Source organism: Equus asinus, chromosome 26 (genome assembly GCF_041296235.1).
Source record: "Equus asinus isolate D_3611 breed Donkey chromosome 26, EquAss-T2T_v2, whole genome shotgun sequence".
Lineage (NCBI taxonomy): Eukaryota > Metazoa > Chordata > Mammalia > Perissodactyla > Equidae > Equus > Equus asinus.
The window spans coordinates 21,590,823-21,603,587 of record NC_091815.1 but is presented as its reverse complement, the minus strand read 5'-3'; the positions used below and the strand labels follow the sequence as shown (position 1 = coordinate 21,603,587).

The following is a 12,765-nucleotide window of genomic DNA, read 5'->3' as shown; positions in this document are numbered from 1 at the left end:
TAAATTTGTTTCAGGCCAAATCCCTGTTCTTCTTTTGATAAATTATAAAAAATAAAAGAACATAGCTAGTAGTACTTGATGTTTGTAAGTAAATGGTTACAGCAGGGTTTTAAACAAGGTCCTGGTCCCTGTTCTTAGAAGTCAGGGTTCTGCAGACTCCATGAAATTGTATGCACCATTTTTATAGATATTTATTCATTTTGTTTTTTTCTTGGAAGAAGATTTATGATTTGAGAAGAGTTTCAAAGAGATGACCCTTGAAAATTAGGACCATGGTTCTAAAATCAAAGACAGTGATACCTAGTAACAGCCTTTGACATGTCCACAATTTACACTCAACAATAGGGAAATGGAAGAATGTTCCATCCTCTGTTTTATTCATATGATGGAATATTACCCAGCTAATAAAAAATATGCTTATAAGGAGTTAACCAAAACAATGAAAAAGCTGTAATGATCAATATGATGAATAAGAAAGTGCTCAAATTTTGCAAAGATCCTATCCAAAAATTTTTTAATTAGTGAGTAAGTGGAGAAGAGATTGTATATCTGACACCATGCTTTCTGCTTTGCATACACTGTCTTATTTAATCTGGAAATTGCATGTTCTTGAAAATTGGTCATTCACAGAATGTTTTGGATAGTGAAGCTGTCTCAGTGTACCAGAGAATATGAGTTAACATTGAAAGGACTGTTTAGATGTTATTTGTTTCAATCACACTGATTTCCATTTTTGTCCCCATTTGTGTCATAGACATTGACTCAATTACTCTTAATTTTTCTACCTCCAGAAAAATGAATACCAGCAACAACTCTGGTTATTTATTTTTAAGTGGAAACAATATTGTGATTTTTTTATTATGAAATATCTAAGTGTAATGCAAAAATCTAGAAACTTGCAAAAAATGTAATTCCGCCATCCAGAGATAAATATTCTTCATATTTTGATAGATATAGTTCAAATGTTTTTCTGTGGGATTTTATAGAGTGGTGTCACTTTTATATAAATTCTGTAACCTGCCTGCCTCATTTAATAATGCATTGACTATCGTACAGTTACATTTTAAAATCACTGTATAGTATTTCATTATTGAAGTGCACCTTGATTTATTCATTTTATTGTCTACTAAAGAATATTTATGTCTCTATATTTTAGTTGTGAAATAGTCCCCAAATTATTCTTGTGCATACAACTTTATGTATTTTTATAATGAATTCCTTTAGGATATTAGACATTTATTAAGAATTTGCATATATGCAAAATCCTAATCTAGAACTCAGGGAGACAAAATGCTTTTAAAAAGTTGTAGTGTTGGGGCCAGCCCCATGGCCTAGCAGTTAAGTTGTGAATGCTCCGCTTGGGCACCCTGGTTCACGGGTTTGGATCCCAGGTGCAGACGTATACCACTTGTTGGCCATACTGTAGTGGCAACCCACATATAAAGTGGAGGCAGATTGACACATATGTTAGCTCAGGCCAAATCTTCCACAAGCAAAAAAAAATGAGGAGGATTGGCAACAGATGTTAGCTCAGGGCTAATCTTCCTCAGGCGGAATAAAGTTGTAGTCTCTATTTTTAAATTGCAAATAATGTAATAAGGGAGATAAAATTAGTATGCAACTGTCCAAAGGAAAGGATGATAAGGACACTAGTTTACCTTGACAGTATGCTGTCAGAATTCATAAGAGGGAGATATTTGTGTGACCAGAGCAGTCACTGTCATGTCGTATCCTGTCTAGTTAAACGGATCCCATAAGAACTCTGTGGTGGTGAATTAGTTTCCTGAGTTCCCTGTAGTTCCCTGCAGTTTTCATTCTAATCGTCAGAAATCCAAAATGTAACCAGTGGAGCAAGATGATTCTGTAGCTGTTTGGAGAGCATTAGGGCAGGTGCAGAAATGTAGTAAACCATCTGCAAGAGGAGCTGAAAGGTAGCATCACTTGTACACAGGACATGGCCCAGTGACTTCTAGTTCTTTTCCAGGCAGGACTCCAGCACACAGGAATAGAGTTTCCAAATCAGGAAGTTTGCAACTATTGGGAGCTGACGAAGCAAAAGTAGCAAAAGCCATTCTGTGAGAATACAACTGTGTTTAGAATATCCTGAGCTATTATTTAATATTTAGAGGATGATTCTTTAAAAAAAAAGTATTTTCTTTTTTATCTGCTGTTTGGGAGTAGCTTACATTTAACAGAATTTTAAAATATATATTTAAAAGTTAATACCTAGTTATTGAAAAACAATACACTTAAGTAAAACTAAGAAAATTGAAGACCACAACCCAGAGATGAGGAAGGTAATCTTTAAGGATGAAACATCTCAGATATTTTCCATCGGATTTGTCTATCTTGTCTATATTGATATATATGTGTATTTTACAAAAAGGACCACATGATGCCCAGCTATTTTGTAAACCTGATTTTTTCTACTAACCGTACATACCTTAAACATTTTCTGTGTTAACTATTATATTACTACTAAATTTGTGAGTGCTCAGGATTACTGTTTTATAAAAATCTTTCATTTATTTAAGCTATCTGCCATTGTCTGACTCAGAATACTGAACATTACCTAAGAATGTACATATCTCTCAATGTATTGATTTTTGGTTGATGTTTGTGCTGGAAGAATTTATGTTTACATCCATAAAATTCAATTCAACATTTTAAAATATGACATATAGGAAAAGTTCCAAGTTACATCAAAAATACAATCAGTGAAACATCAGAGTCCTGTAAATATTTTGACAAGTGCCTAGATTGACATGTTAGCAAAAGGGATGTGCAGATATTCATGGCTCTAAGAGAGGCCATGTTGTTGTAGACAAAGCAACTAGTTGTAACTATAATGGTTGTTTGGTGATCAGGAAGTGATGTTTTAAGAAATTTTCAGACTAATACAATAGTTATTTCTTACATGTTGGTATTTTGTTGTTTTTTTGTTGTTTGTTTTTTTGGTGAGGAAGATTGGCTGTGAGCTAACATCTGTTGCCAGTCTTCCTCTATTTTGTATATGTGGGTCACCACCACAGCACGGCTTGATGAGTGATGTAGGTCCACACCAGGGAGCCAGTCCTGTGAATCCAGGCTGCCGAAGTGGAGTGCACAGAACCCAACCCCTATGCGACCAGGCCAGTCCCTGTTTTCTTGTGTTTAATTATATTTTAGGAAATTATTTGGGGGTTTTATGTTAAAATGTGATGCATTATATTTTTCACATTTTAAATATTGGGGAAAAGGCTCCTGGTTAGAGTTTTCAGTCAGAACGCCTGCTTTTCCAGGAATAGATTACTAAGGTTAAAGTGGAAATAAATGCATATGTGTAGTTCTCATGATCTGTGTGATGTGGGACCCATGGCCTCTAAAGAATAAAAATGTCTGTCAATTTAGAGAGAGGGAAAATCCAGGGATGTAAGTTCGAGCTTTACTAGGTGGTGTAGAGATGGCTGAACTTTGCTCAGAGGGATTTGTGCAAAGATCTGATGTTAGAGATCTAGAGGAGCACGGTTTTGCTAGGTCAAGATCAACTTGTCCCATAACGCATAATCTGCCTGTTTAGGGCCTTTCGTTTCACATTGTGGGTTCGTGAAAAATCCCTTTGAGATGTATAGAGTTGCAAATGGACAGCTCTGCTCTGTTATTTCTGAAGCTTCCTCTGACTTTTTTTTTTTTTGATTGTTCTTTCTTGTGTTCACCAAGGCCCTGAGTCTGAATTTGTGTATAGTCAGAGTATAGCTGAATTAGTGTATTGGTTAGGACAGGCTGTTATGTTGTGATAGCAAACAACCCCTAAATCTCAGTGGCTTACAGAATAACTTGTTATTTCTTGCTCGTGCTTCATGTCCAGTGTGCATCAGCATAGGCAGGGCCCCAGACCAAAAGAGACACCACCATCCTATAGCTGTACCATCTGAAACACACAGCCTGGTTGGCCACCACGTCAAGGAATAGAAAGACTGGAGAATCGTACAGCCTTTCCAGTGCCTCAGACAGGAGTGACACACATCACCTCAGCTTATATTCCTTTGGCCAAAACCAGTTTATGGCCCTGCCTAACTGCAAGGGGCTAAAAAATGTTGTATTTTATGTGCCTAAAAGGAGAGGAAAACTGGACAGTTGGAAATTATTGTAATTAAATTAGTACTGTCTACCACATTGGCTAAGACCCATTTCTTTTTCTATATGTAAGAAGTAGCTTCTGTAAATGAGGTGGGATTTCTTTTTGGAGCAAGGAGGACATCCTGGACTGGTTGGAGAGAGGTTAACAAGTGGCCTGTGCACGGGTGAGTGAGGGGACTAAGGAAACAGGAAGCCCTTCATATGAAAGCTCACATCCTTTGTGGGAAGTCAGCAGCTTTAAGTTATTGTTCAAGGACGCGCCCCTCAAAGGCTCTAGAACTATGGAGAAAATCACGCTCCTTCAGCGTAAAGTTCCCAGAGGCACCCACTGTCACTCGTGAATCACTCCATTCATATTTCCTTTTATAATCCACCCCTCCATAAGCAGGAGGGTATTAATTGTATTATTTGTGATTATAAAACATGCTTAAGGGAAAATTTGAAAATACGGAAGTAAACAATGATTCCTGGATTTTTATACACTTAGAGACAAATTTTGTAAAAATTTAATTGAAAATCTTTTCAGTCCATCTTCTATGCATACACACATACATATATATACACATATGTATATTTTTCCTATGAAAATAGGATTACACAACACGTACTGTTTTATTACCTACCTTATTCATCCAGCATGGTTTAACATCTTGACATCAACAAAGATATGTATCATTCTTTTTGTGGCAACAATGTTTCCATTTTATGGATACACTATAGTGTATTTAATCACTCCTCTCTTGTAGAATATTTAAGTTCTCTCCAAATTGTTTCCATTTTCCACATGTCTCCATCATATACCCCACACACCTTTTGGATAGCGTGTCAGATACAGATTTGCTTCATCAGAGGATATACATCGTTTAATTTCTGCTAACATTGCCTTGTTGAAAGTTTACATCAGCTACAACCTGTGTGTCCATTTCCTCACATGATGCTCTCGTGGAGTATCATCAATCTTTTAAATCTTTGCCAATTGATAACTATAAAAATGGCATTTCCTTATTGCTTTAACATGCATTCCCTTCATTACTAGTGAAGTTTAAAAACTTTTGATAGGTTGATGAACCACTATTATTTTAGTGAATTGCCCATGCATATCCTTTGCTCGTTTATCTAAAATTATTGCTTTTTTCTGAAAATTTAATTTTAAAAGCACTATCCATTAAGGATTTTTATTGTGTATTTGAGTTTTAAGTTAAGATATTTTTTTCCATTTTATCATTTCTCTTTTCATTTTTATTTTAGTGTTTTGGGGTAGAATTTTTTTAATCTTATCAAATATTTGTTTTTTCTTTGCATTTTTTTTTGTCTTTTATGTCATGTGTCCACAAAATATAAATATATTTGTCTGAAATACTTTTACAGATATTTCACTTTTTAAATTAAATATTTTATCAAGTTAGAACTTCTTTTTGGCTTATGATATGACCACAAAAAATAGTCTGAGAAATTTCTGCTTTGATACATTCTTAAAGTTTTCACTGCGATCTTGTACATTCATTGCAGTGTTTGAGTGCCTCTCATGCAGTATTTTATGTCTTGAGGAATTAATAATGAACAAAATCAACAAGATCCCTCCTTGTAAGTTTAGTTGGAAGAGTCAAATAATTGACAATCAAATATATAGTATAATTTTTAGTAGCACTGAGAGCTATACAGAAAAATAAAGCAGGGAAGGCCAGAGAGAATGGCAAGGGGTAGTATTTTAATAGTTTGGTCACAGAGGTGAAGTTTAAGCGGAAACTTTCGTAAAGAGAGAAAGGGAGCTCTGTGACTGTCTAGGAGAGTATTGCAGAAAGAACATACGAAGCCTCGTATTGCATAGCGAGTTCTAGGTAGACCATGGACATTTAAGAAGAATGAATATCCTGTTGGTAAGTAAAAATTTCAGAATCAGGCATCCAGGTGTGGCCCTCTGTGATTTTTTTGTAAGCCGTCAGGGATTCTTTTTAATTTAAAGATTCAAATATTTCATTTCCTCTGGAAAATATTCTTTTATTCATTTTTTCTCCAGTGGTTCTGTTTTATTCTCCACTTTCATACGTATTTTAGGTCTTCTGGATCTCTCTTCCATATCTTTGACCTTTATTTTCAGAATTCCTTTCTTCTGTGTCTTTTTCCTCTGAATACTCCCCCCCCACCCCGATTCCTAACGTATCTGGTGCCTTCTTGTCTAATAATTCTTAGAAGAAACTATTACTTGTCAGAACCTTCTCCTGTGACAAAGCACTTACAAAAGGTTCCACTTTCCTTCTCCCATTAACCCCTAACTCTCTCTATTGCCCCCTTTCTATCCTGGGATTTATGGTCCATTCCCTCATTAATGGCAGTAACCACCGGGAGGCAGTTTACGCTGATGGAAACTTCCATGGGCAGCAAAATAGAACACGTGGGTTCTTATCCCGTCTCTGATTTTCTTGGCAGTGTGGCCTTGGGTGAGTCTCATAACCTTCAGACATTCTAGTTCTTCTGTATAATATAGGGAATAAAATTAACTTTATTTAACCCACAGGGTGGTTATAAAAATAAGAATAAATGAAAAGTGTATATGAATGGCACCACATCACCTCACCCTAGAATCCTGGGGACCATTCTTATACTCACTATATACTCTACCTTCCCTAGGGATGAGCTATTTGTGATTGTTCTGTAGTTCAGCCCCCAACACTTGGGTGCTGGTTCCCGTCCCCTCTCTCCTACTCAAGATCATTGCTCCAGCGATTGTCTCCTTTGTTTGTTTTCTCTCTACTGGGTTATTCCCATGGCTATAAAACATGCTGTAATTTCTTCCACATTCAAAACAACCAACCCACCCTACGTGGACCCCATACCTACCTCTAGCTTCATTTCTCTGTTCTTTTCAGTAAAACTCCATGAAAGGGATGGCTCTTCTGTCCGCACTTCCTTGCATTCCATCCTTTCTTGAACTCACTGTCGCCAACTTGCTGTTCTCTCTGCTAGGAATGTGCTTCCCGTAGATATCTGCATTGCTCCCTCACTCCATTCAGTCTGTGCTAACATGTCACCCTCTCAGTGAAAAGCCTTCTCAGGCCACCCTCCATCCCCCCAGAGCTCCCTGTCCCCTCACCCTTCTTTATTTTTCTCCATAAAACTTTGGCCACCCGACATATAAACAGAAATATCAATGTCAGCATATCAGTATTTGTTGTTGTCTCTGTCCATTAGAATGTGAGAGCCACTGAGACAGGGACTGATTTAGTGTCTTCCTCCAAGGTAGAACTGTGCCAGTTGAGATAGGAACTCAGTAAATACGAAAGAATTCTTGACCCCTCGTTCTCTCTCTGCATATCCAATCTTCATATCCAATCAGATGCCAGAGCCTGTTGATTTTATTTCCCTACAACTCGAATTCATTCCTGTCCTCCTCATTTCCACGATCACTGTGCTGGGTCAGGCCCTTTGTTTGCTTGGAAAACCATAAGCACCTTTCAGCTGATATCCCTGACTTCAGTTTTACTTCTCTTCAATAAAATAATCTGGCCAGGGCCCTATCACCTCCTCTTTAAATTCTTCTGTGGCTTTCTCTTCATTAATGCGTGAAAACCAAACTTTTATGTGTTCAGTCAGTATTCATTGCGTCCTCCAGACACGGTGGCAAGTGCTGGTAACAGTGATGGTGAGACCTGGTCCTTGCCCTTGTAGTTATTTTATTTCTTTCATATGCCTTCATTTTCCAACCCCTGATGTCACCTCCAGCATTATTTTCCTCTGGATTCTGGAAGTAATTAAATTTAAACTTAGATTAATTAAAATTAAATTATATGAGAAATTCAGTTCGTCAGTCCTACTAGCCACGTGTTAAATGCTTAGTAGCCACGTGTGGCTAATAGCTACATTATTGACAGTACAGATGCAAAGATGTCTATTTCCGTCATCACAGGAAGTTTTATTGGAGAGCACTGGTCTAGACCTTTCCCCAAACTACACAAGTCACTCTGAATTATTCTCTCCCCAAACACACCATATGCTTTTGGTCCACTGTTTTGCCGCTCCTCTTCACTCTGTTCAGAATGCTCTTCTGTCCCTTTTCTGCCTATTAAAATTGTCTGATTTTTAGGTCCCAATTCATATTCTACAACTTACAGAACATTTTCCTTGACACCACTCTGGCAGTTATTACATTAGTCATCCTCTGACTCCCCTCCCCCCGACAGCAGGCTTCCTGTACCTCTAGTTGGAACTGGCCTTACTACCCTCCTTAAAACCCCTGAGTTCTCTTTACTTTGAGGTACGAGCCGTTCTCCACAGAACTCCGGCCTCAGCAGCTGCCAGCCAGTGAGGAAGTGATGGTCTGCAGGAAAGCAGTAGGGAGGGCTTAGATGGAAAATAAGGAGGGCTGGGCCAAGAGGCTTCTAGAAGCTGAGTTCCCATTCAGGTCAATACTCTGAATGTGCAGGTTTGCTTGTAAGATGCCTGTATTACTGTGGTTTTCTTGTTCCTTTCTGGTGAGTCCAGCTGGGGCTGGAGTCTTTGACAAAGCCTCTGCTATTGGTGGGGTCCCTCTTTGGACTCAGAAGGAGGAAGTAGAGTGGGGGAGGTACCCAAGAGGTTTTGCCTGTTGAGCCCAGGGAAGCTGGAAGACTTTAAGGATTGCTTTTTCTCCAGGTTTCGCCTGCACAGGTATGCTGTGCTCCTAGCCTGTGGGTGCTGTTCTCATCCTTAGAGGGTAAAGTGGGTGAGTCTGAGCCGAGATCCTGCTTGCTTCAGCTGCAAAGGAAGATGGGCCTGGAACAGGTGGGAGCTATCTAGGCCCCCTCTAGGGTATAGGTTAGCATCAACAAGATGGGGGACTGTCCGGGCAGGAATCCCTGCCGCCGAGGTTCTTGGATTTTATGTCAGTGCTGGAGCACATCTTCTTTGAATCCATTTTTGGTTTCCCTAGAGTTTAGAGGAGGGCTGGGTTTTGTTAACTCTGTAGTTCTTAATATTAGTGTTGTGTGGCGGGATAAGGGGAGGGCAAGGGAGGCAGAGCAGGGACACTGGAAGTACAAGTGTTTTAAGCCCATCTGTTCAGGAGTGCTGAGGCCAGCTTGGCTTATGGGAGATTTCCCCTTTCTCTCGCTACTCTTCTTTTTCAGGACTCTGCAGTTGTCTGAGAGAAGAATCTAGAGAAATCGGAGCAGCTCAGGGAGTTCTAAAAGCCATGGCACAAGTAAGTTGAAATTTCCTCTATCCGTGAAATAATGTCTTCCCTCGAGATCGTATGAACGTTTGTGTTTTTCATCCTGAAACTTCCCTGTCTCACTGAGCCCCGAAAGTAACCTGCTCCCCATTCCTCCGTCCCCGGGAGTAAGTGGCGCTGCTCCACTTCCCTCGGTGGCTCTCTCTTCTCCAGCAGTGTAGACATTTGTGCACTATGCTCTTCCCGAGCACCAGGAGAGCAGAAATACATTCTCCTAGGAGAATATGAGAGCCTCCCTTCTCAGAACCATGGGTGAGTGGGGCCAAAGATGAGATAACTTTGATCTTTTCCGTTAATCTGGGTGGTTTCCTTTCGTTCTTCTATTTTTAAATGCCACCCCTCTTAAAAAAATCATAAAACACTTCATATGATCAAAGAATACATACAAAACATTTATAACGTATATATGGTATGAAGAATGATAAACAATAAATAAAAATAAGAATAATAAAGTGAGGGGCCGGCCCAGTGGCGCAGTGGTTAAGTGTGCCTGTTCCGCTTCGGCGGCCCGGGGTTGGCCAGTTTGGATCCCGGGTGTGGACGTGGCACCACTTGGCACACCATGCTGTGGTAGGCGTCCCACATATAAAGTGGAGGAAGGTGGGCATGGATGTTAGCTCAGGGCCAGTCTTCCTCAGCAAGAAGGGGAGAATTGGCAGCAGTTAGCCCAAGGCTAATCTTCCTCAAAAAAAAAAAAAAAAAAGAATAATAAAGTGAGTATTGATCTACTCATCACCCAGGTCAATATACTGTTTAAGCATCCTGTGTTCCCTCCCCGGATCATATCCCCTCCCATATCACATTACCATTCACACTGATAGTAAGGGCTACTTTTAATTCTGTGTTTATTAATCCTTTGATTTTTATAAAAGTTTTACTGTATATGAATGCATACTAAGCAATGTAGTGTTGTTTTCTGTTTTTAAATTTTTAAAGTTATCATACTTTCTCTATATTTTTACCAGATTTTTTCACTCACAGTATGTTTTCAAATCATTCATGTTAGATTGTGTAGCACTGGATCAGCGGTCTCAAAGCATGGTCCAAGAAGACTGAGACCCTTTCCAGAGGCCTGAGGGGTCAGAATTATTTTCATAATGATACTCAAATGTTAGCTGCCTTTCTCACTCACATTCTTTAATAAGTGTACAGTGGAGCTATAGGATATGTGCTGTCCTAGCAGATTGAATGCAGAAGCAGATGTGACAATCCAACTGTCTCTTATTCAGCCAGTCATTAAAGAGATTTGCAAAAGTGTAAAACTATGCTATTAAATTTTTTTGAGAATGGAGTCATTTTTCATAAAGTGTATGTTATTTATGTTAGCATGTAACAGATTTATTGTTGGTTATTTAAATAAATTAATAGTTTTTGTTCATTTTTATTTCTTTTTCTTCTCCCCAAAGCCCCCCGGTATATGCTTGTGTATTCTAGTTGTGATTGCCTAAATTAATAGTTTTTAAATTTATCACTTTTAATTTCTCATGTGGTAAATATTGATAGATATGACTAGCATTAACAGAAGTTCTTTGAGGTCCTCAATAACTTTCTTAACAGCTTTATTTATTGTATATATAATTCACATACAGTAAAATTCACCCATCTAAGTATACAGTTCAGTGGGTTTTAGTATATTTGCAGAGTTGTACAATCATAAGCACAATCCATTTTAGAACATTTTTATCGCCCCAAAAAGAAATGCCATTTGCATTAGCAGTCACTCCCAGTCGCTCCTCCTCACCCACTGGCATCACTACTTTTCTTTCTGTCTCTATGGATTTCCTATTCTGGACATTTCATATGTACATGGAATCGTGTAATATTTGATCTTTTGTATCTGGCTGTTTTCACTTAACATAATGTTTTCGAGCTTCATCCATGTTGTAGCATGTACTTCATTCATTTCTATACCAAATAATATTCCATGGATATGTGTGTACCACATTTTTTCATCAGTCCATCTGTCTATGAATATTTGGGTTGTTTCTGCTTTTTGGCTATCATTAATAATGCTGCTGTGAGCATAAGCGTATGCCAGTGTTTTTGGGTGGACATACATTTTCATTTCTCTATACCTAGGAGTAGAATTGCTGGGTAACATGATAACTATATTTAGCTGTCAAAACTTTTTTCCAAAGTGGCTGCCCCATTTTACATTCCCACCAGCAATGTAAGAGTGTTCCAATTTCTCCACATCCTCACCAACACTTGTTATTTTGTCTTTTTGATAATAGCCATCCTAAAGGATATGAAGAAGTGGCATCTTTTTTTTTTTTTTTGTGAGAAAGTTTGGCCGTGAGCTAACATTTGTTGCCAATCTTCATCTTTTTGCTTGAGGAAAGTTGTCACTGAGCTAACATCTGTGCCAATCTCCCTCTGTTTTATGTGGGTTGCAGCCACAGCGTGGCCTGAGGAGCAGTGCTAGGTCTGCATCTGGGATCCTAACCGAGAACCCAGGGCCGCCAAAGCAGAGGGCTCAAACTTCACCACCATGCCACCACTACCAGGCAGCCCTGAAGTGGCATCTTATTGTGGTTTTGATTTGCATTTCCCTAATGATTAGTGATGTTGAGCATCTTTTCATATGCTTATTGACCACTTGTTTATCTTCTTTGGAGAAATCTCTATTCACATTCTTGGCTAGTTTTTAATTGGGTTGTCTTTTTATTATTGAGTTGTAAGAGTTCTCTATATATTCTAGATGCAGGTCCCTTACCAGATATAAGATTTGCAAACATTTTCTCCCAGTTTTTTGGATTGGATTTTCACTTTCTTGGTGGAATCATTTATAGCACAAAAGTTTTTAATTTTGATGAAGTTATTTTATCTTTTTGTTCTTTTGTCACTATGTTTGGTGCCACATCTAAGAAAGCCGGACTGAGGTCATGAAGATATACTCCTGTGTTTTCTTCTAAGAGTTTTATAGTGTTAACTTTTACATTTAAAACTATAATCTCTTTTGAGTTAATTTTTATATATGGTGTGAGGTGCGGTTCAGCCTTATTCCTTGCCTGTGGATACCCGCTTGCCCCAGCACTGTTTGTTAAAAGACTGCTCTTTCCCATTGAATTGTCTTGGTTGACTTAATTTAATATGCGGTGGTCTGTTGGGAACTGGGTAGATGATGCCTTTCTTCAGAGAGGTTTTTCACCTAGAAGTGTTCTCAAACTTGGCACACATTTAATTTTTCACCTGGGGTTTCCCCTAACTACATGAATGAAGTTACTTTGAATTGCATATTTGAGAGTAGGCCTTTGGTTCTAGATTGGCAAAGGAAATGGTTATTAGTAGTAAAGTAATATCATTAATGATAGCCTTTTTTTTCTACCTGGAGTACAGCAGGTTCCTTGTCACTCTTTTCCAGCAAGGTTTTCCCTGGAGCCACCATTTCACTGAGAGAGTAGCTCTTCTAGGATCCCAGCTTTAAGTGAGGGTCCTGG

The 12,765-nt window shown here is 38.6% G+C and overlaps 1 protein-coding gene across 1 annotated transcript in view; it reads left to right on the top strand.

The window, feature by feature from the left end:
- Positions 1-12,765, top strand: part of ZNF565 (zinc finger protein 565) — a 32,982-nt gene that overhangs the window by 6,203 nt on the left and 14,014 nt on the right. The window contains exon 2 of the mRNA XM_014838317.3: positions 9,222-9,295. Coding sequence (XP_014693803.1) covers positions 9,287-9,295 — 9 coding nt within the window. The 5' untranslated portion in view covers positions 9,222-9,286. The remainder of the gene's footprint in view (positions 1-9,221; positions 9,296-12,765) is intronic.